The sequence below is a fragment of the Chiloscyllium punctatum genome, chromosome 32, assembly GCF_047496795.1.
Source record: "Chiloscyllium punctatum isolate Juve2018m chromosome 32, sChiPun1.3, whole genome shotgun sequence".
NCBI lineage: Eukaryota > Metazoa > Chordata > Chondrichthyes > Orectolobiformes > Hemiscylliidae > Chiloscyllium > Chiloscyllium punctatum.
The window spans coordinates 34,922,591-34,944,583 of record NC_092770.1 but is presented as its reverse complement, the minus strand read 5'-3'; the positions used below and the strand labels follow the sequence as shown (position 1 = coordinate 34,944,583).

At 43.3% G+C, this 21,993-nt stretch overlaps 1 protein-coding gene across 7 annotated transcripts in view; it reads right to left on the bottom strand.

Annotated features, from left to right (window-relative positions):
* osbpl8 (oxysterol binding protein-like 8) overlaps window positions 1–21,993 on the bottom strand; it is a 372,304-nt gene that overhangs the window by 208,195 nt on the left and 142,116 nt on the right. For 6 of the 7 annotated variants that reach the window (XM_072552065.1, XM_072552064.1, XM_072552067.1 and 3 more), the window contains one exon: window positions 21,542–21,673. In XM_072552065.1, the coding sequence (XP_072408166.1) occupies window positions 21,542–21,673 (132 nt within the window). Of the gene's footprint in view, window positions 1–21,541; window positions 21,674–21,993 lie in introns of those variants that run through there. The other variant, XM_072552071.1, reaches the window with a different exon arrangement.

Sequence of the window (21,993 nt, the reverse complement as noted above, 5' to 3'; positions counted from 1 at the left end):
TATAGGAGAAGAATGAGGTACGATATATCACACTAGAAATGATCCAGGTTAGTAAGGAAGCGGTGTTCTCAATTCTAGAAGGAGTGGAAGTAGACAAGCTGGATGATATTTATCCGAGAATTCTCTGGGAAGCTAGGGAGGTGGTGTTGGAACCATTGGCTTTGATCTTTGAGTCGTCATCGTCTACAGGTTTAGTACCACAGGTCTGGAGAATTGCAAATGTTGTGCCCTTGTTCAAAAAGGGTAGTAGAGATGACCCAGCTAATTATAGACCAGTGAGCCTTATGTCTGTTGTAGGAAAGGTTTTGGAAAAGATTTTAAGAGATAGGATTTATCATCATCTAGCAAGCAACAATTTGATTGCAGATAGTCAACATGGTTTCGTCAAGAACAGGTCATGTCTCACAAACCTCATGGAGTTTTTTGAGATGTTGACCAAGCATGTGGATGAGGGTAGGGCAGTTAACGTGGTGTATATGGACTTCAGTAAAGCCTTTTATAAGGTAGGCTGATGGAGAAAATGCAGAAACATGGAATTGAAGGTTTGGATTAGAAACTAGCTTTCTGTAAGAAAGCAACGATTGGTGGTTGATGGAAAATATCCAGCCTGGAGTCTGGTTACTAGTGATATGCCACAAGGATCTGTTTTGGGACCACTGCTGTTTGTCATTTTTATAAATGACTTAGACGCACGCATAGGTGGATGGGTTAGTAAGTTTGCAGATGACACTAAAGTCGGTGGAGTAGTGGACAATGTGGAAGAATGTTACAGGTTGCAGGGGGACATGGGTAAACTGCAGAATTGGGCTGAGAGGTGGCAAATGGAATTCAATGTAGATAAATGTGAGGTGATGCACTTTGGGAAGAATAACAGGAAGGTAGAATACTGGGTCAATGGAAAGATTCTTGGTAGCATGGATGTACAGAGGGATCTTGGAGTCCATGTACATAGATCCCTGAAAGTTGCCACCCAGCTTGATAGTGCTGTTCAGAAGGCATACAGTGTGTTCAGTTTCATTGGTAGAGGGATCGAGTTCCGGAGCCGTAATGTCATGCTGTAACTGTACAAAATGCTGGTGTGGCTACCCTTGGAATATTATGTACATTCTGGTCACCCTATTACAGGAAGGCTGTGGAAGCATTGGAAAAGGTGCGGAGGAGATTTACCAGGACGTTGCCTGGTCTGGAGGGAAGGTCTTATGAGGTAAGGCTGAGAGACTTGGTTCTGTTCTCATTGGAAAATGAAGGCTAAGAGGGGATTTGATAGAGATATACAAGATGATCAGGGGATTAGTTTGGGTAGACAGTGAAAGTCTTTTTCCTAGGATGATGTCAGCTTGTATGAGGGGGCATAGCTGCAAATTGAGGGGTGATGGATTTAAGACAGATGTCAGGCGCAGGTTCTTTACTCAGAGAGTGGTAAGGGCGTGGAATGCCCTACCTGCCAATGCAGTTAACTCAGCCACATTAGGGAGATTTAAACAATCCTTGGCTAAGCACATGGATGATGATGAGATAGTGTCTGGGGGGGTGGGGGGTGCAAAGAGATGGGCTTAAATTAGTTCACAGGTCGGCGTCATATCGAGGGTCAAAGGGCCTGTTCTGCGCTGTATTGTTCTATGTTCTATTTTTAATATCAGCTGCTGTTAGTCTTTACTTTGAAGAGCAGTGGAAGCTAATTATTTTTACAACCGTAAAACTGTAGGTTTTTACTTTACAGTATTTTGGATTGTGGAGTGAAATAGGAAAAGAACTATTATAAAACATGGATTGTTGAATGTTTGCTACACTTCTTAAAGGCAAGTGACTTGATACTCATTTTAAACGCTAGTTATATATCTGCTTGGTCAAGCAGTAGTGGAATTCTAGTTACAGATGAGCTGGAGCAAGAGGGCACTGAACAAATGGAGCTTTGGCCAGCAACAATTAGATGATTAGTCTGTGGATTAGTGACCAGTTACCAATGCTTGCCAAAACCAATGTGATTAGTGCCAGAAGAGTGTGGGGGTGTAAAGCAAACACAGAGAATGCTAGAAAAATTCTTTATAATCATAGAGGTCAACACAGATAAAGATCTTCGGCCCCTTCAGGATGTTTAGCAGCATCTTGGAAACAGAACCAGGGCTAACATTTTGAATTCAGTATTACTATTCTTCAGAATTGTTTTTCACTGAGGTGTGGTATAAAGAGATAAAGCAAAGTCCTTTGCTGAGTGCAGTTCATTCATTATCAGAGATGCGATGATCAGTGAATATGCTTTCATTTGGTGGGGTGGGGGCAAATATTTGGGCAGAAGGCATGGACCTCTGGCAGCAAAGGAGTTGTTTCTGCTCGCAGTTTAAAACAAAACTTTAACATGAAGAAAGCCAGTTTATTTTTCTCTCAGCAACTGTTGCAAGCTGAGACTCTCAGCTGGTAAGTAAGAGACTTTGTGTGTGTGAACCAGCCATCCTGTATCTGCTGAAACAAAGTGGCAGTATCACAAGAACAGGAATCAAGGAAACAGCATGTTCTGACAAGTCAACAGACCATCTCAGCAAATCCTGTGAACAGGGACTTGTAAACTACCTTTTCAGTCCTTTTCTCCACCCATAACACAATGTTTTTAATTCAGTCTATGACAGTTTGTGTGTGTAGGGGTTAAGTTTACAAATGAGTTAACAATTTTAACCAGTAGAGTTATGTGCCAACAGTTCAAAATCACTTACCGAGAGCTCAAGTCAACTTACTAAGGATAGAAAATTTGTTCACGTTCCTGTCAACCTGGCCCTAAAAGACAGTTAATTTGGGCACTTCTGTGTCCTTTTTAAAAGCAGTGATGTTTTACTGAAGTTTGTATTTAAGTCCAAGAATAGCCGGGCTTAGTTTCCACCGTTCTACCACAGTGAGGACTTAAACAAATTCCTCAATTTCCTCCAGAAGATTTCCACCACATCATAGCCCTGATTCTAGTTTTCCTTTGTGACTAAGGTGCCCCTTCAGCTATTTCAGAGGTGCCTGGAAATGCCACAACAGGTTAAGTTAGTTCAACATTTAGAGAGGTGGTGACATAGCAGTAGTATCACTGGACTAGCAATCCAGAGCTCAAGGCGACTTTTCTGGGACATGGGTTTGAATCCCACGGCAGATGGTTACATTTGAATTTAATAACAAAATCAAAAAAATAGTCTAATGGCAACCATGCAACAACGACTTCTGTAAAAATTTATCTGGTTCACTAATGCTCTGTCGGGAAAGAAACTTGGCAGCCTTACTTGCTCTGGCTTACAGACATGACCAGACCCACAGCATGTGGCTGACACTTAACATTTATGTAGAGGCACAATATGCTGGTTTATCCAGTGATGTTCATATCCCACGAACAAATTGAAAAAAAGGCATTATTGCCCAGGGATAATGTACTATAAAGCTAAACGCCTAGCCTATTTAAACTGATTATTTGTAGCATCAACAACTGTAAATCATATTCAAATTTTTTTTCCTGTTGCTGTGTTGAGATAAGAGGGAGGGAGGGAGGGAGGGAAGGAGTTCTAAAGTAAGAAGCAACAAAGAGTTGGAAGACACAAAAGTGTTTGTGAGGCCTGTAGTATGCTCAACACAACAGATGAGAACTTTGGAAGGGATTGGAAGAATAAACAGGAAAAGAACAAAGATAAAGGATTAAAAATAGGATGCAAAGAATATTTTTACTTAAACAGCTTCTCACACAACCCAACAGCCTAAAATACTTCAAACACAATAACTTACATCTCAAACTCGGTCCATGTATTTTGACCAAAAAATGAAAATTAAAGAAATGTGTGCAAGGGGCAGAGGAAAGTGGACACATTTAAACGTAATAGCAAACAATCAGAAAGCATCAGTTCTTCAGAAAATTAAACAGATTAGTTGGGTAAGAAAAAAATTACAAGACATGCTTGTGTTTTTGAGTAATGTTATAGGAGACTAAAATAGAAATCTAACAAAAAAAGAATTGTGATGACAGGCTTATTACTCTCGACGAGGAGAAAGTGAGGAATACAGATGCTGGAGATCAGAGTCCAAAAGTGTGGTGCTGAGAAGCAGGAGAATCGACGTTTCCATAAGACCATAAGACATAGGAGTGGAAGTAAGGCCATTCGGCCCATCGAGTCCACTCTGCCATTCAATCATGGCTGATGGGCATTTCAACCCCACTTACCCGCATCCTCACCGTAGCCCTTAATTCCTTGTGACATCAAGAATTTATCAATCTCTGCCTTGAAGACATGTCGCGTCCCGGCCTCCACTGCACTCTGCGGCAATGAATTCCACAGGCCCACCACTCTCTGGCTGAAGAAATGTCTCCGCATTTCTGTTCTGAATTTACCCCCTCTAATTCTAAGGCTGTGTCCACAGGTCCGAATCTCCTCACCTAACGGAAAAAATTTCCTAGTGTCCACCCTTTCCAAGCCATGTATTATCTTGTAAGTTTCTAATAGATCTCCCCTTAATCTTCTAAACTCCAATGAATACAATCCCAGGATCCTCAGCCGTTCCTCGTATGTTTGACCTACCATTCCAGGGATCATCCGTGTGAATCTCTGCTAGACACTCTCCAGTGCCAGTATGTCCTTCCTGAGGTGTGGGGACCAAAACTGGACACAGTACTCCAAATGGGGCCTAACCAGAGCTTTATAAAGTCTCAGTAGCACAATGGTGCTTTTATATTCCAACCCTCTTGAGATAAATGACAACATTTATCACAGACTCAACCTGCATGTTTACCTTTAGAGAATCCTCGACTAGCACTCCCAGATCCCTTTGTACTTTGGCTTTATGAATTTTCTCACCGTTTAGAAAGTAGTCTATGCTTGTATTCTTTTTTCCAAAGTGCGAGGCCTCACATTTGATCACATTGAATTCCATCAGCCATTTCCTGGACCACTCTCCCAAACTGTCTAAATCCTTCTGTAGCCTCCCCACTTCCTCAGTACAACCTGCCTGCCCACCTAACTTCGTATCATCGGCAAACTTCGCTAGAATGTCCCCAGTCCCTTCATCCAGATCATTAATATATAACGTGAACAGCTGTGGTCCCAACACTGAACCCTGTGGGACACCGCTTGTCACAGGCTGCCATTCCAAAAAAGAACCTTTTATCCCAACTCTCTGCCTTCTGTCAGACAGCCAATCCTCAATCCATACCAGTAGCTCACCTCGAACACCATGGGCCCTCACCTTGCTCAGCAGCCTCCCGTGTGGCACTTTATCAAACGCCTTTTGGAAGTCTAGATAGACCACATCCACTGGGTTTCCCTGGTCTAACCTACTTGTCACCTCTTCAAAGAATTCCAACAGGTTTGTCAGGCACGATCTCCCCTTACTAAATCCATGTTGGCTTGTTCTAATCTGACCCTGCTCTTCCAAGAATTTAGAAACCTCATCCTTAATGATGGATTCTAGAATTTTACCAACAACCGAGTTTAGGCTAATAGTTTAGGCCATCTTTTGTCTTGATCCTTTCTTGAACAAGGGGGTGACAACAGTGATCTTCCAATCATCCAGGACTTTCCCTGACTCCAGTGACTTTTGAAAGCTCTCAACCAACACCGCCACTATTTCCTCAGCCACCTCCCTCAGAACTCTAGGATGTAGCCCATCGGGGCCAGGAGATTTATCAATTTTAAGACCTTTTAGCTTTTCTAGCACTTTCTCTTTTGTAATGGCAACCATACTCAACTCAGCCCCTGACTCCCTTTAATTGTTGGGATATTACTCATGTCTTCCACTGTGAAGACTGACGCAAAATACTTATTAAGTTCTCCAGCTATTTCCTTATCTCCCATTACTAGGCTTCCAGCATCAGTTTGAAGTGGCCCAAAGTCTACTTTTGCCTGTCGTTTGCTTCTTATGTATTGAAAGAAACTTTTACTATCATTTCTAATATTACTGGCTAGCCTACGTTCATAAGTTTCGGGCATAAGTCCTTCATCAGGAATGTGGATCAGAAGGAGGCGGCTGAGAGATAATTAGGAGGGTGGGGTTGGGGCTGAGGGAAGGTAGCTGGGAAGGCACTCGGTAGATGCAGGTGGGGGGTGATGGTGATAGGTCAGAGGGAAAAGTGGAGCAGATAGGTGGGAAGGAGGATGGACAGGTAGGACAGTTAAAGAGGATGGTGCCGAGTTGGAAGGTTGGATCTGAAAGGAGGATAAGAAAACTGGTGAGCTAGATGTTGATGCCATGTGATTGGAGGATCCCAAGGTGGAAGATGACGAGTTCTTTTTCAGGCATCAGGTGGCTTGGATTTGGCAGTGGGGGCGGTTCAGGACTTGCATGTCCTTGGTGGAATGGGAGGGTAAGTTGAAGTGGTCGGTCACAGGGCGGTGGGGTTGTTTGGTGTGTGCGTTCCAGAGATGTTCCCTGAAACATTCTGTGAGTTGGCGTCCTGTCTCCCCAATATAGAGGAGACCACACCAAGAGCAATGGACACAGTGGATGGGGTGCTTGGATATGTGGAAAATCTCTGCCGGATGTGGAAGGATCCTTTGGGGCCTTGGAAGGAGATGAGAGATGAGTTGAGGATGCAGGTTTTACACTACTTGCTGTGGCAAGGGAAGGTGTCAGGAGTGAGGATGGGTTAGTGGGATGTGTGGACCTAATGTGGGAGTCGCGGAGGTAATACTCTCCATGGAACGCAGATACGGGTGGGGAGATAAATATATCTCCGATGATAGGGTCTGATTGTAGGTGGCAGAAATGGCAGAGGATAATGTGCTTTATTCAGAAATTGGTTGGGGTGGAAGATAAGGACTAGAGGAGTTCCATTCTTGAATCCATTTCAACTTGCCCTCCCACTGCACCAAGGACATGGAAGTCCTGGACCACCTCCACCGCCAAATCCAGGCCACCTGACACCCTGGGCCCCTCCAACCACACTGCATCAACTCCAACTCGGTACTACCGTCTTGAACTGTCCTACCTGTCCAATTTCCTTTCCACCAGTCTGCTCCACCCCCCCCCCCCACCCCCCTCCATGACACCTCACCTATCGCTTTCCCAGCTACCATCTCCTAGTCCCACCCACACCCACTTATTTATCTCTCAGCCCCCTTCCCCACCCCACCCCACATTCCTGATGAAGGGCTCATGCCCAAAACGTCAATTCTTCTGCTCCTCAATACTGCCTGACCTGCTGTACTTGTCCAGCGCCACACTTTTCGACTTATTACAAGAGACCTACATTGTACCTGAAGTATTTTCAATTTCTTCTTGCAGTACCTATATACAAATGGCCCAAAAAGAGATGAGAAGCAGAAAGCTGGAGCTGAACGCGAACTCATTCCTGAAACTCAAGAGCAGAACATGACAAACAACTGAACTATTAAGCAATCAACCAATCTGTTCTGAACGGAATTAATTACGTGCAACAGTTATTTAAAATCAAGGCACCACATGAAATGTAACCAAAGTAAACACACTGGTTTCCTTCATTATCAGCTGACACACAGTTCTGTCTCATTTATATTTAAAACACTGTTGGATTTGTGTTGCCATGGACTCTTATTTAAGTGAGATAACATCAAGGCATACAATGATGCACTGGTGTGCAAAGCAGTACCAGTCTTTGGAATTATGATAAGCAATAATGTGATGAAGCAAACAACGTGGCTTTTAAACCCATGACAGAACATTCTGCAAGATGGCCACTTGTGTGAGACTTTCAATTAAACTGTACACATTCACCTAAATATAACATGGCTATATCAGGCCAAGTTAGAACTCCTACAGGTAAGCAAATATACAATAAACTCATAATTCTGCAAAGAAAAGGCTCCAACATACTTTCTTGTATTCAAATGGACTCCCTTAAACAGGCATTCTATCTTGGAAAGAATAGAAAAGGTTGGAAAATTTCAGATGGTTAATATCTGCCTGTGAAAAACCAAAAGTGAGCATATGATGTTTCCTCAGGGACCTGAGGACAACTACAAACATTGCTCAAAGAATCCAAAGAGAAAACTAACGAGTCAAATACACACAAGAAAACAGCGTTTTATTTATTTGTTTGTTCATGGGATGTGAGCATTACTGGCTAGGTCAGCATTTTTACTGCCCACTCCTAATCAAGATGGTGGTGGCAAGCTGCTTGCTTGAGTACCTCCAGGTTGTGTAAACATAGAAAAATACAGCGCAGTACAGGCCCTTTGGCCCTCGATGTTGCACCGATCCAAGCCCCACCTAACCTACACTAGCCCACTATCCTCCATATGCCGATCCAATGCCCGTTTAAATGCCCATAAAGAGGGAGAGTCCACCACTGCTACTGGCAGGGCATTCCATGAACTCACGACTCGCTGAGTAAAGAATCTACCCCTAACATCTGTCCTATACCTACCACCCCTTAATTTAAAGCTGTGCCCCCTCGTAATAGTTGACTCCATACGTGGAAAAAGGTTCTCATGGTCAACCCTATCTAAACCCCTAATCATCTTGTACACCTCTATCAAGTCACCCCTAAACCTTCTTTTCTCCAATGAAAACAGCCCCAAGTGCCTCAGCCTTTCCTCATACGATCTTCCTACCATACCAGGCAACATCCTGGTAAACCTTCGAGGAGAAAGTGAGGACTGCAGATACTGGAGATCAGAGCTGAAAATGTGTTGCTGGAAAAGCGCAGCAGGTCAGGCAGCATCCAAGGAACAGGAGAATCGACGTTTCGGGCATCAGCCCTTCTTCAGGAAGGGCTGATGCCCAAAACGTCGATTCTCCTGTTCCTTGGATGCTGCCTGACCTGCTGCGCTTTTCCAAGCAACACTTTTTCAACATCCTGGTAAACCACCTCTGCACCCGTTCCAGTGCCTCCGCATTCTTCCTATAGCATGGCGACCAAAACTGCACACAATACTCCAGATGTGGCCACACCAGAGTCTTATACAACTGCAACATGACCTCAGGACACCAGAACTCAATTCCTCTCCCAATAAAAGCCAGTACGCCATATGCCTTCTTCACCGCACTATTTACCTGGGTGGCAACTTTCAAAGATCTGTGTACATGGACACCAAGATCCCTCTGCTCATCCTCACTACCAAGTATCCGACCATTAGCCCAGTATGCCATCATTTTGTTACTCATATCAAAGTGAATCACCTCACACTTACCCACATTGAACTCCATTTGCCACCTTTCTGCCCAGCTCTACAGCTTATCTATATCCCGCTGTAACCTGACACATCCTTCCTCACTGTCAACAACTTCACTGACTTTCGTATCATCCGCAAACTTGCTCACCCAACCTTCTAGCCCCTCCTCCAGGTCATTTATAAAAATGACAAACAGCAATGGTCCCAAAACAGATCCTTGCGGAACACCGCTAGTAACTGCACTCCAAGATGAACCTTTACCATCAATTACTACCCTCTGTCTTCTTCCAGCCAGCCAATTCCTAATCCAAACCTCCAACTCACCCTCAATGCCATACCTCCATATTTTTTGCAGTAGCCTACCATGGGGAACCTGATCAAACGCCTTACTAAAATCCATATACACCACATCTACCGCTTTACCCTCGTCCACCTCCTTAGTCACCTTCTCAAAGAATTCAATAAGGTTTGTGAGGCACGATCTGCCCTTCACAAAACCATGCTGACTATCCTTGATCACATTATTCCTATCCAGATGTCCATAAATCCTATCCTTTACAATTCTCTCTAAGACGTTGCCCACAACAGAAGTGAGGCTCACCGGCCTATAGTTACTAGGGTTATCCCTACTCCCCTTCTTGAACAAGGGAACCACATTTGCTATCCTCCAGTCCTCTGGCACTATTCCTGTAGACAAGGACATAAAAATCAAGGCCAATGGCTCTGCAATCTCCTCCCTTGCTTCCCAGAGAATCCTAGGATAAATGCCATCAGGCCCAGGGGACTTATCTATTTTCATCCTTTCCAGAATTTCCAACAACACCTCTTCCCTACATACCTCAAAGCCGTCCATTCTAATTAATTGTGACTCAGTATTCACATCAGCAACAATGTCCTGTTCCTGAGTGAATACTGATGAAAAGGATCTCCCCAATCTCTTCAGCCTCCACACGCAACTTCCCACTACTATCCTTGACTGGACCTATTCCTACCCTAGTTATTCTTTTATTCCTGACATACCTATAGAAAGCCTTTGGGTTTTCCCTAATCCTACCAACTAAGGACTTTTCATGTCCCCTCCTTGCTGCTCTTAATTCTCTCTTCAGACCCTTCTTTGCTACCTTATAACTCTCAATCGCCCCAATTGAACCTTCACGCCTCATCTTTACATACGCCGCCCTCTTCCCTTTAATAAGGGATTCCAATTCCTTATTTAACCACGGCTCCCTCACACGACCCTTTCCTCCCTGCCTGACAGGTACATACTTATCAAGGACACTCAATAGTTGCTCCTTGAACAAGCTCTACATATCAATTGCGCCCTTGCCTTGAAGCCTACTTTTCCAAGGCACGCATCCTAAGTCGTGCCTCACCGCATCATAATTTCCCTGCCCCCCAGCTATAACTCTTGCCCTGCAGTGCACACTTATCCCTCTCCATCAATAGAGTAAAGTACATATTTCCAACAGTGATGCAGTGGTGCAACAAAGGAAACTTTGCAAAGTCAAATAGGTATACATATGGGAGCTTGTGCCAAAACTGATACAACTGTTCCACAGACAAGACAAGCAACAACCCAACACTGTAAAGTAGGCCACTGTGAGTATGCCTGTATCCCAGACACCACCACCACAGGAGATGGCAGCACAATGAAATAGTCAGAGGGAACTTACCCAAGTAACCAAGTCCCATCTTCAAATTGAGAACTAGCACTATCACTATGCTAAGTGGAATTGATTTCAAATAGATCTGTTAATTCAAATGGAGCATTGCGGGCCATTAGCCCAGAATTGCATTAATTCTTCATGTACAATCTCATATCTCCCATTTGACCATGACCATCAAGCTTTGGCATCAATTTTAGTTCAGTGAGAAGTGCAGGAAGGCATGGCAGAAGCAACTCCAGGAATACCACAAAATAAGGTGTCAAGCTGAAGGAGTGCAAACACTGACCACTTGCATGCGATAGATGGAACTTCACAATCTTATGCCCATCAGATTCAAGCTCTGCAATTCTGCCAAGTCCAGGAATGAATGGAAATGAACAAATAAATGAATAGGGGAAGGAGGCTCCACAACTGTGGGGCAGCACAGTTGCTCAGCGTTTAGCACTGCTGCCTCAGAGCACCAGGGACCCAGGTTAGATCCTAGCCTTGGGCGACTATCTGTGTGAAATTTGCACATTCTCCCCACGCCTGTATCTCCGGGTGCTCCGGTTTCCTCCCACAGTCCAAAGATGTGCAGGTCTGGTGAATTGGCCATGCTAAATTGCCAATGGTGTTAGGTGCATTCGCCGTAGTTTAATAAGGAATTGGAATCCCTTATTAAAGGGAAGAGGGCGGCCTATGTAAAGATGAGGCGTGAAGGTTCAATTGGGGCGATTGAGAGTTATAAGATAGGAAATGGGTCTGGATGGGTTACTCTTTGGAGGGTCGGATTGGACTTTTTGGGCTAAAGGGCCTTGTTGGCCTGTTTCCACACTGTAGGGAATCTAATAATAAATACAAATAACAAGTAGCCCCCCCATTTTCAATGCTGTGGGAGAGAAGCATTACTGCATAGGACAAGGTGAAAGCATTTGCCTCCATCTTGAGCAAGAAGTGTCAAATGGATAATTCATCTCTTCCTCCTCCTGAGGTTTTCAGGATCACAAATAAAATCTTCAACCAATTTGATGCACTCGAGTATCCACAAGAGCTGAAGACAATTGAATTCCGCAAATGTTATGGACCCTGACAAGATTCTGGCAATATGATCAAAGACTTGGACTGCAAGATAAACAGTACTTCAGCCAAGCTTTTACAATGAAACTATAACAATGGTAATGGCCAAAAAATATGGAAAATTGTCCAGTCATATCCTGTACACAAAAGGCAGGACAGATCCAACACAGTCAATTACCACCTTACTATCGACCAAACAGCTATCAAGCAGCATTTGCTTAGTGATAACTGCTGACTGATGCGCAGTTTTTGATATGCCTGGGTCACTCAGCTCCTGGACCTCAACGCAGTCTTGGTCCAAATATCAACGAAAGAAGCGAACACTGGACCTCAGTCGAGTGTGACTGCCCTGGTCATCAAGGCAGTATTTGATCATCTGGAGCATTAGGAAGTTGAGCAAAACTGCAGTCAATAGGAATCAGGGGAAAATACTCTGCTAGTTGGAGTCACATCTATAACAAGGGAAGATGATTGTGGTTATTAAATGTTAATCATCTCAGTCTCAGGATATCACAGTAGGACTTTCTCAGGGTAGGGTCCAAGGCCCAACCATCTTGACCTGCTTCATCAATCACCTTCTTTCTATGATAAAGTTAGAAATGGAGGATTGATATGTATAACAGCTATGCTTCAGATTGATTCCACAGGTCAGTTCAACATCAAGGCTGAAGGGCCTGTACTGTGCTGTAATGTTCTATGTTCTGTATGATTGCTGAAGACTACGCAATGTTCAAGACCATTCATCATTCCTCAGATACCAAAGCAGTCCATACCATGTGCTGCAAGACCAAGATAACATTCAAGTAAGTTTTAAGTAACATTCACACTAACTAAATGCCAGGCAATGACCTTCTCCAACAGCGAGAATCGAACCAACACACCTTGATATTCAAAGGCATTATGATAGCTGAATCCCGCATGATTAACATTGTGGAGGTTACTATTGATCATAACCTGAACTGAATCAACCATATAAATATTGTGGCTACAACATCAGGTCAGAAACTAGGAGTTCTATGGTCAATAACTCACCTCCTGTCTCCACCATAGCCCGTTCACTATATCCAAGGCACAAGTCAAGAGTGTCATGGAATATTTGACACTTGCCTGGATGGCTGCAGTGTCAAAAACATTGTAGAAGCTTGACAGCATCAAGAACACAGCAGCCCATTTGATTGGCATCTCACCTACTTTATCTCATTACTCACTTCACCAATCACAAATAGTAACTACCATCCACAGGTTGCACTGCAGCAACTGATCCAGTCTCCTTCAAAGCATTTTGTAAAACTATCGAATACTACCAACTGGAAAGACAAGTCAACAGATGGACCAGGACCTGCTCATACCCTCCAAGCCACATGCCATCCAAAAATTATGTTTCTTTGCTGTCACCTGAAACTCCTTTACTAACAGCACTAAAGCTGCACTTTCACCACAAGAACTTCAGCAGTTCAATAAAGAAGCTCACTATCACCTTCTAATGACGGTGGACGATAAAAGCTAGCACAACCAGGAATGCCCGCATTCAATGAATGAATAGAACAAACTGCTAAAATGGGATAGATTAAAAGGGAACCAGACACTAATTTCCAATAGTCTGATGGAAGACTGTAGCACCAAAGCTCAATTTCACATTTTGTTTCATTCACTTCATGATTGTCTACTTGTCTTGGGCAGGGTGGATAATGCATACTGTTGGCTTGTGAAAAATATGGTTAGTGAATTGCCATGATGTCCTGCTTGGTGTCTTTTTTCATTTGTGGAACTTAGATTTTGCAGACTTGCCCATCCCGACTTACTCTGGAGAAGATGGTGATGAGCTGCCTTCTTGAACTGCTGCAGTCCATGAATTGTGGATTGATGCACAATACTGATCGGGGGGGAATTCCAGGATTTTGATCCAGCAACAGTGAGGAATGCCAATATAGTTCCAAGTCTGGATGGTGAACAGCTTACAGGAGAACTTTTAAGTGGTGTTGCTCCCCATGTATGCCCAAACAACTGAGGAGTATTCATCACACTCCTGGCTTGTGCCTTGTAGATTATGAATAACCTTTGGGGAGTCAGGAGTTACTTGCGGCAGTACTCCTGGCCTCTGACATGTTCAAATGGCCAGTGTGTTTATGTGGTGAGTCCAGTTGAGTTTCTGGCCAATGGTAACTGCAAGGATATTAACAGTAAAACCACTGAGTGTCAAGGGTTGTCTCTTATTGGTGATGGTCATTGCCTGACATTTGTGTGGCAAGAATGTGACTTGCCACTTATCAGCCCAAGCCTCGATATCGTCCAGATCTTGTTGCATTTGAACATGGACTGCTTCATTATCTGAGGAGTCAAGAATGGTGTTGAACATTGTATAATCATCAGTGAACATCACCACCATTGGGGAAGCAGCTGAAAATGGTTAGGCTGAGAAAACTTGTACACTATATCTATTCCTGTACATAGCCAAAATTTAAGGTCTTTGCTTCATAGATGAAAATATCTGAGGGGAAAAGGAAAGAACCGTGCATTTCCTTCACTGTGCCTGATTCCCCAACAACACAAGTCTCCCTTCTCACAGTTTGATGCTCCATTCTTTGTCTCTCATCCTCCTTTCCCATGTCAGGTTGGTTACCATCAAGGTTGCAGGGTGAGAACAGTTGACCTATGTGAACCAAACATTCTGTTCTGTAGGGACCCACAGTATTTGATAAGTATTTTACAAATTTAGCACAGAAACTTTCAAGGTGACCTATGCGAGTAAACAAAGTATTGCTACAGAGTTACTTCCTGTTAACTTACTGAACTTTTTAAAAATGAAACATAAAATAGCTTGCAGTTAATTATTTTTAAATCAACATTGATGGTTGAAATTTAGTAAGCATCACTTCAGCCATTACTTATCTTAAGCTGTTACCATAGCAGCAGAGTTTACGCAATACCTATTACTGAATTGACAACAGCATTGAATATTGAAAACAAAATGGCAATCTGCAGATTAGGAGAAAGTGAGGACTGCAGATGCTGGAGATCAGAGCTGAAAATGTGTTGCTGGAAAAGCGCAGCAGGTCAGGCAGCATCCAAGGAGCAGGAGAATCTACGTTTTGGGCATAAGCCCTACTTCAGGAATCTGCAAATTAGTCACAATTTAACAGAAGAATGTTGTTCACATATTCATCTAGAATATTCAGTGTCAAAGTCAGGGCATGATCATTACAGGAATTGAAAAATCATAAATGGTTAACCTCTGAAGGATAGATATGACTGGTCAGTGAGATGAGAAAAGTTATGGCAAGTGTGTATGTTTGTGTGTGTGCGTGCATGCGTGTGTTTGGCTTGGTGGGGGTGGGGGGGCGTATAGAAGCCAGCAAACAAAGCAACACCAAAAAGGAAGGAGGGAAAAAGGAGACAATCGCAATATAAACAGAAAAGGACAGGGAAGGAAGAGGAAAGATAACACCGAAGACCTTTCTCCTCCATGCTCTGGACACTTTCCATCTCAGGACTTGTCCCCTCCCTGACAAATACATGCAGTCAAAGAGAAAAGTAGGTGTAAAAACAGAAGATTAACAACAATACTTTCTTTATCATAGTTAAAAAATACACAACACCAGGTTATAGTAAACCAGGTTTATTTAGAAGTACAGATACTAGCTTTCAGAGCGCTGTTCTTTCATCGGGTAGCTTCTTTATCAGAGATCAGTCATTTGAGACAACTATGAACTTACAAACTTTGCTGCCATCTAGCAGGCCATTGGCTTTTTGCAGCAGCAATATGATGCTATCACCACCCAGATAAAGAAAGCACTGATTTTGGACCTATCACTTCTTTGACTCTTGTCCCATCTCTCCTTACCTTTGAAGGTGGAGACACCCAAAGGGGATTAAATTTATACACGGAGGCACAGGGCATGGCTGAGGTATTAAACTGATACTTTGCATCTGTTTTTACAAAAGAGGAAGTTGTCATCCAGGCCATGGTGCCAAAGGAAGAAACTTGGTCACTGGACAAGTCGGAAATTAATAAGGAAGAAAATCATGGATACACTGTTGCCGATTAAAGTTGCCAAGACAATTAAACCGGATGAGATGCGTCTATGAATTTTGAAGGAAATGAGGATATAAATTGAAGAGGTGATGGCTATAATTTTTCAGTCTTCCCTGAAGTCAGGAGACTAACTAGAAGGCTGGAGGACTGCAAACTTTATGTCTTTGTTCATGAGTGGTTGTAAGGATAATCTCAGTGATTATAGACCAGTCATCTTAACTCTGGTGTTGAGGAGGCTTCAAGATGCAATTATTTGGGATAGAATTAGTAATCACTACGAAAAAAGTGGGCTGATTGGGAAGATTCAGCACAGATTCCAAGTGGGTGAATAGGTGGCAGATGAGATTCAATGCAGAGAAATAAGAGATTGTACACTTTTACAGGAAGAACATAGAAAGACAACACAAAATAGAGGGTACAATTATAAGAGGGGTGCAGGAGCAGAGAGATCTGTGTATATGTAGCGTCACACTGTACAATTCCTGCGGTGGCAGGGGAAGGTATCAGGATGGGAGGGTGGGTTGAAGGGGGGCGTGGACCTGACCAGGTAGTCATTGAGGGAACGGTCTTTGTGGAAGGCGGAAAGGGGTGGGGACGGAAATATATCCATGGTGGTGGGGTCTTTTTGGAGGTATGTAAGAGTGTGGGTTTTGCTTTGAACATCTGCAAGATGATGGTCTTCAATCAACCTGGCCCAGCTTTGTCAAGTGAAACTTTGATCTTCAAGGTCCATGTGGAGGCCTCAGAGAATGTTGACCACTTCCAATACCTCAGCAATGTTCTGTCAGCGAAAGCAGTAATTGATGCAGAGATCCAACATTCCCTCAGGTCTTTGGCTGCCTGAAGAAAAGGTTGCTCCAGTACAACAACATCAGATCTGACACCAAACTCATGGTATATAGAGCTGTGGTGCGCCCCACCCTCCTATGTGGCTCTGAGACATGGACTGTCTACAGCAAACACCTCAAGGCACAAGAGCAGTCCCACCAACGTTGTCGGCATGAGATCCTGCACATCTGTTGGGAAGAAAGAGGCACCAACATCAGTCAGCGCAACCAGGTTAACATCCCCAGCATTGAGGCATTGACCATCCTTGACAAGACTACGATGGGCTGGGCACGTTGTCCGTATGACTGACATTTATATAAATGATTTGGATGGGAGCATAAGAGGTATAGTTAACAAGTTTGCAAATGACACCTAAGTGGAGATGTGGTGGACAACGAAGAAGATTATCTCAGATTACAATGGGATTTCGATCAGATGGGCCACTGCGCTGAGAAGTGGCAAATGGAGCAGACTCGATGGGCTGAATGGCCAAATTTCTGTTCCTATGTCTTACTATCTTAATAAAGCATACAGTGTCCTTGGGGCACAAAGTGCAAGAACAAGGAAGTGATGTTGAACTCATGTTCAACACTTGTTTGACCTCAACTGGAGGACTGTTATAGTTGTACATGCCACAGTACAGGAAAGTTGTGAATATATCAGAGTGAGTGCAGATATGACTTACATGAACGAATCCAGGAATGAGAAACTTCAGTTATGAGGAGAGACTGAAGATGTTCACCCTGCAGAGAGGTGGCTTAGAGGAAATTTGATAGAGTTTCAAAATCATGAGTGAGCTGGATCAAGTAGACAGGGAGAAGCTGTTCTGGCTTGTTAAAGGATCAAGAACATGGGGGCATAAATTTAAAGCAAAGTGCAAAAGAAGCAACTTTTGCATGCAGCAAAAGTTAAGGTCTGGAATGCAGTGCCGAGAAATGAGGTGGAGGCGGGTTCAATTGAGACATTCAAGAAGGCATTAGACGATTATTTGGACAGAAATAGCATGTAAAGCTATAGGGGCAATGTAGAAGATTGGCATACGGTAACGAAGCGCATTTGAACAGCTGTCACAGGAGCAATGGGCTGGATGGCCCCCTTAGTTTTGAAGAAGGGCGACTGACCCGAAACATTCACTCTGATTTCTCTTCACAGATGCTACCAACTCTGTTGAGCTTTTCTCGCAATTTCTGTTTTTCTTTCTGATTTACAGCATCCAGAGTTCTTTGGGTTTTTATGCTGTATTTAACTTCCTTGCTTAACCATGGTTCATATATCTCCTTTCTAGCAGCCTTCTTCCTCACTGGAATAGATCTTGGCTGTGAGTCATGAATTATTTTCTTAAATATCGGTTCCTTAACTGTCTTTTCTACTAAACTCCTCGTCCAGTCCTGTCCAGGCAACTTGACCCTGATTCCTTTTAATTACCGTTGTTTAAGGTGAGCACAGTTGTTTCAAACCAGAGTTTCTTGGATATGGCTTATTGATCTCGAAAAATTCCCTGTATGTTAAGCTTACTATTCTTTGACAGCATTGTGGCCTTTTTTAAAATCTGATCCAATCTTTAACTTCACTGGTTTCCGGAGGAATGTTTACTGCTCGATGCAACTCAGTTGAGTGTTTTTAATTAGTTCTTCATTGGTTTCCCATTGTTTATCAAATTACCTATTTACTTAAGCTAAACTGTACCTCATACATATGCAAGTAACTTTGTTTCAATCCAAGTTCATGGGGCTCTTATGGCGCAGTGGTAATGTCCCTACATCTAGACAGAAATTAAAGTCTCAACTGTTCCAGAGGTGTGTCATAATACATCTGAACAGGCTGAATAAGAAATACCTGCAAACTTAGCCACAACGTTTTCAAATTCGAATTTTATCTTCATTTGATTATCCATAAAGGATCTTGTACGAAGCATTACTAATAGCATGTAATTTAAGTATTTCTGGACTCAGATATACTGACGCCCTCCTTTGACTGACTGAACTGGTCCTCACGCTGAACAACTTCTCTTTCCAATCCTCCCACTTCCTCCAAACCAAAGGAGTAGCCATGGGCACCCGCATAGGCCCCAGCTATGCCTGCCTCTTTGTAGGATATGTGGAACAGCCCATCTTCCGCAGCAACACGGGCACCATCCCCCCATCTTTCTCTCGACAACATCTATGACTGTATCGGCACTGCCTCGTGCTCCCACGAGGTGGTTGAACAGTTCATCCACTTTATCCACTTCATCAACACCTTCCACCCCGACCTCAAATTTACCTGGACCGTCTCAGATTCCTCCCTCCTCTTCCTAGACCTCTCCATTTCTATCTCGGGTGACCGAATCAACACGGACATTTACTATAAACCGACTGACTCCCACAGCTACCTAGACTACACCTCCTCCGACCCTACCCCTTGTAAAAACGCCATCCCATCTTCCCAATTCCTTCGTCTCCGCCGCATCTGCTCCCAGGAGGACCAGTTCCAGATGGCCGCCTTCTTCAAAGACCGCAATTTCCCCCCAGACATGGTCGACGATGCTCTCCACCGCATCTCCTCCACTTCCCGCTCCTCCGCCCTTGAACCCCGCCCCTCCAATCGCCACCAGGACAGAACCCCACTGGTCCTCACCTACCATCTCACCAACCTCCAGATACATCGTATCATCCGTTGTCATTTCCGCCACCTCCAAACGGACCCCACCACCAGGGATATATTTCCCTCCCCTCCCCTATCAGCGTTCTGAAAAGACCACTCCCTCCGTGACTTCCTCGTCAGGTCCACATCCCCCACCAACCCAACCTCCACTCCTGGCACCTTCCCCTGCAACCGCAAGAAATGCAAAACTTGCGCTCACACCTCCCCCATACTTCCCTCCAAGGCCCCAAGGGATACTTCTATATCCGCCACAAATTCACCTTCACCTCCACACACATCATTTCCTGCATCCGCTGCACCCGATGTGGCCTCCTCTATATTGGGGAGACAGGCCGCCTACTTGCGGAACGTTTCAGAGAACACCTCTGGGACACCCGGACCAACCAACCCAACCACCCCGTAGCTCAACACTTCAACTCCCCCTCCCACTCCACCAAGGACATGCAGGTCCTTCGACTCCTCCATCGCCAGACCATAGCTATACGACGGCTGGAGGAAGAGCACCTTATTTTCTGCCTAGGAACCCTCCAACCACAAGGGATGAATGCAGATTTCTCCAGTTTCCTCATTTCCCCTCCCCGCAACCCTCAAACTCAGCATCACCTTCCTAACCTGCAATCTACTTCCTGACCTCTCCGCCCCCACCCCCACTCCGGCCTATCACCCTCACCTTAACCTCCTTCCACCTATCACATTTCCAACGCCCCACCCCCAAGTGCCCCCTCCCTACCTTTTATCTTAGCCTGCTGGGCACACTTTTCTCATTTCTGAAGAAGGGCTCATGCCTGAAACATCGATTCTCCTGCTCCTTGGATGCTGCCTGACCTGCTGAGCTTTTCCAGCAACACATTTTCAGCTCAGATAAACTATATCTTGTATTCAGTAGGTACACTTCGTAAGAACAGTCATAGCAGATTTGAAAATGTCAACTCTGTTTCTCTCTCCACATTTGCTGTCAGTCAAGTTGCTCCAGCACTTTCTATTTCAGGCCTCTAACATCCATAGTACCTCACTTCTATGTGGAACTGCTCATCTTAAAATCACTGCAACAAATGCCACTGCATCTGTAGCACCCCCAGATTACAAAAACATAGTCATACCCAATATAAAATCTGAAAAACTGGTGATTAAAACAAAAATACTAGAGTAAAAAAGATTTGCATGAAGATCAGAAGTTTCATTCGATTTTGTGACTGAGGCATCCAGTGTTTCAATGCCTCTGAAATTCGCAGAAGGAACTTAATTAAAATACGAGTGTACAATTGTAAAATACGAAGTAGCTAATTTAGAACATACAAATCAGACCATGGCAGACAGAGTCACAATTTATACTTCTCAGGCTCAATTCAACAATTCAAGTCAATTAAGCCATTTCCCTGCAGAAATAATGTACCTTATCTGAACAGGAATACTGAATGCTAAAAACTACTAACACTCTTCTCGTTTTTAAGAGAGAACAAATTCAGTTTTTGTACTCCACAACCTGTCCTTAGTAAATCAATGCAAATTTACAGACAGCACCAATTTTTTTCTCAACTTTCATCATTATTCCATTGTTCCTACAGAGTATGATATCTGTAAAGTTGTTAAAACTTTAAAATAAAACTCAAATTTCAAACTTTTAGCATTTCTGTGTATGTGCGATTAGTCTTACTTTTCCTGCTATAACACATAATACTCTTTTTTTAAAAAAAAACAAAAAGACTCCTGTATTCCAGGTGGCAAAGTGCACACACCCCACAAAGACTTTGAAAAGAACTTGCATTCATTTGGAACCTTTTATGACCCCTAACCGCAAATTGCTTTCTATGCAATTAAATGCTTTTAAGCTGTTGCCATCGTTGGAATGCTACAAACACTAGCCAAATTTCCTCAGGCATAATATATATTACACTAAGATTTTATACTTAAAGGAGAATCATTTCAAAACCATTTCTGCACCAAAATAAGAGACAATTAATAGAACAGTCAAACAGAGAACATAAAAATTGTCTTTTTGTGATACAAAGATTACACCCCTCCAATGACAAATTCCCCGGGAGAACAAAATGATGAACTCAATAATGACAATCCTTTGAAGCACATTGAATCATAACAATATTTGCTGAGATACCCTTCATGTATAAATAGCAGAATTTGGTAAAGAGCTGAATAGTCAATTGCACACCAATACACTGTTTAACAGCATAAATATAGTCAGCCATTCTTACCGTGATTGCTGCCAGTTCCAGGACTGAGCGATGAATGGACTATTTCTTTAGTTTGAGGATGTAATGCTTCTCTACCCTGGCGCAGACTCATTTTTCCTGGAGTCACTGGCTGTGGTTCATCATTACTTGTGACTGAAGTTGTCAGACAAAAAAAAAAGTTCCCGAGTTAGCAACCTTGTTATTTTCCAAAAATCAAACTTTCAGGACTAATGTAGAAAGATGTGTATCTAACAACACATAGCTTATCACTTTGTAGACTGGATTATTTTTGTCTGTTATGAACTACACTGGAACCGACAAAGACGCTGCATAATTAAAGCAATTTATTTCAAAACCATAAAATTACACTTTATTCCATATTACCACTATGCACAAAGAATTCTAGGGTGCAATTTAATAAATTAACCCGTGTAAAGATGCATATAACATTTTAAGAGTGCAAAATATTCAGT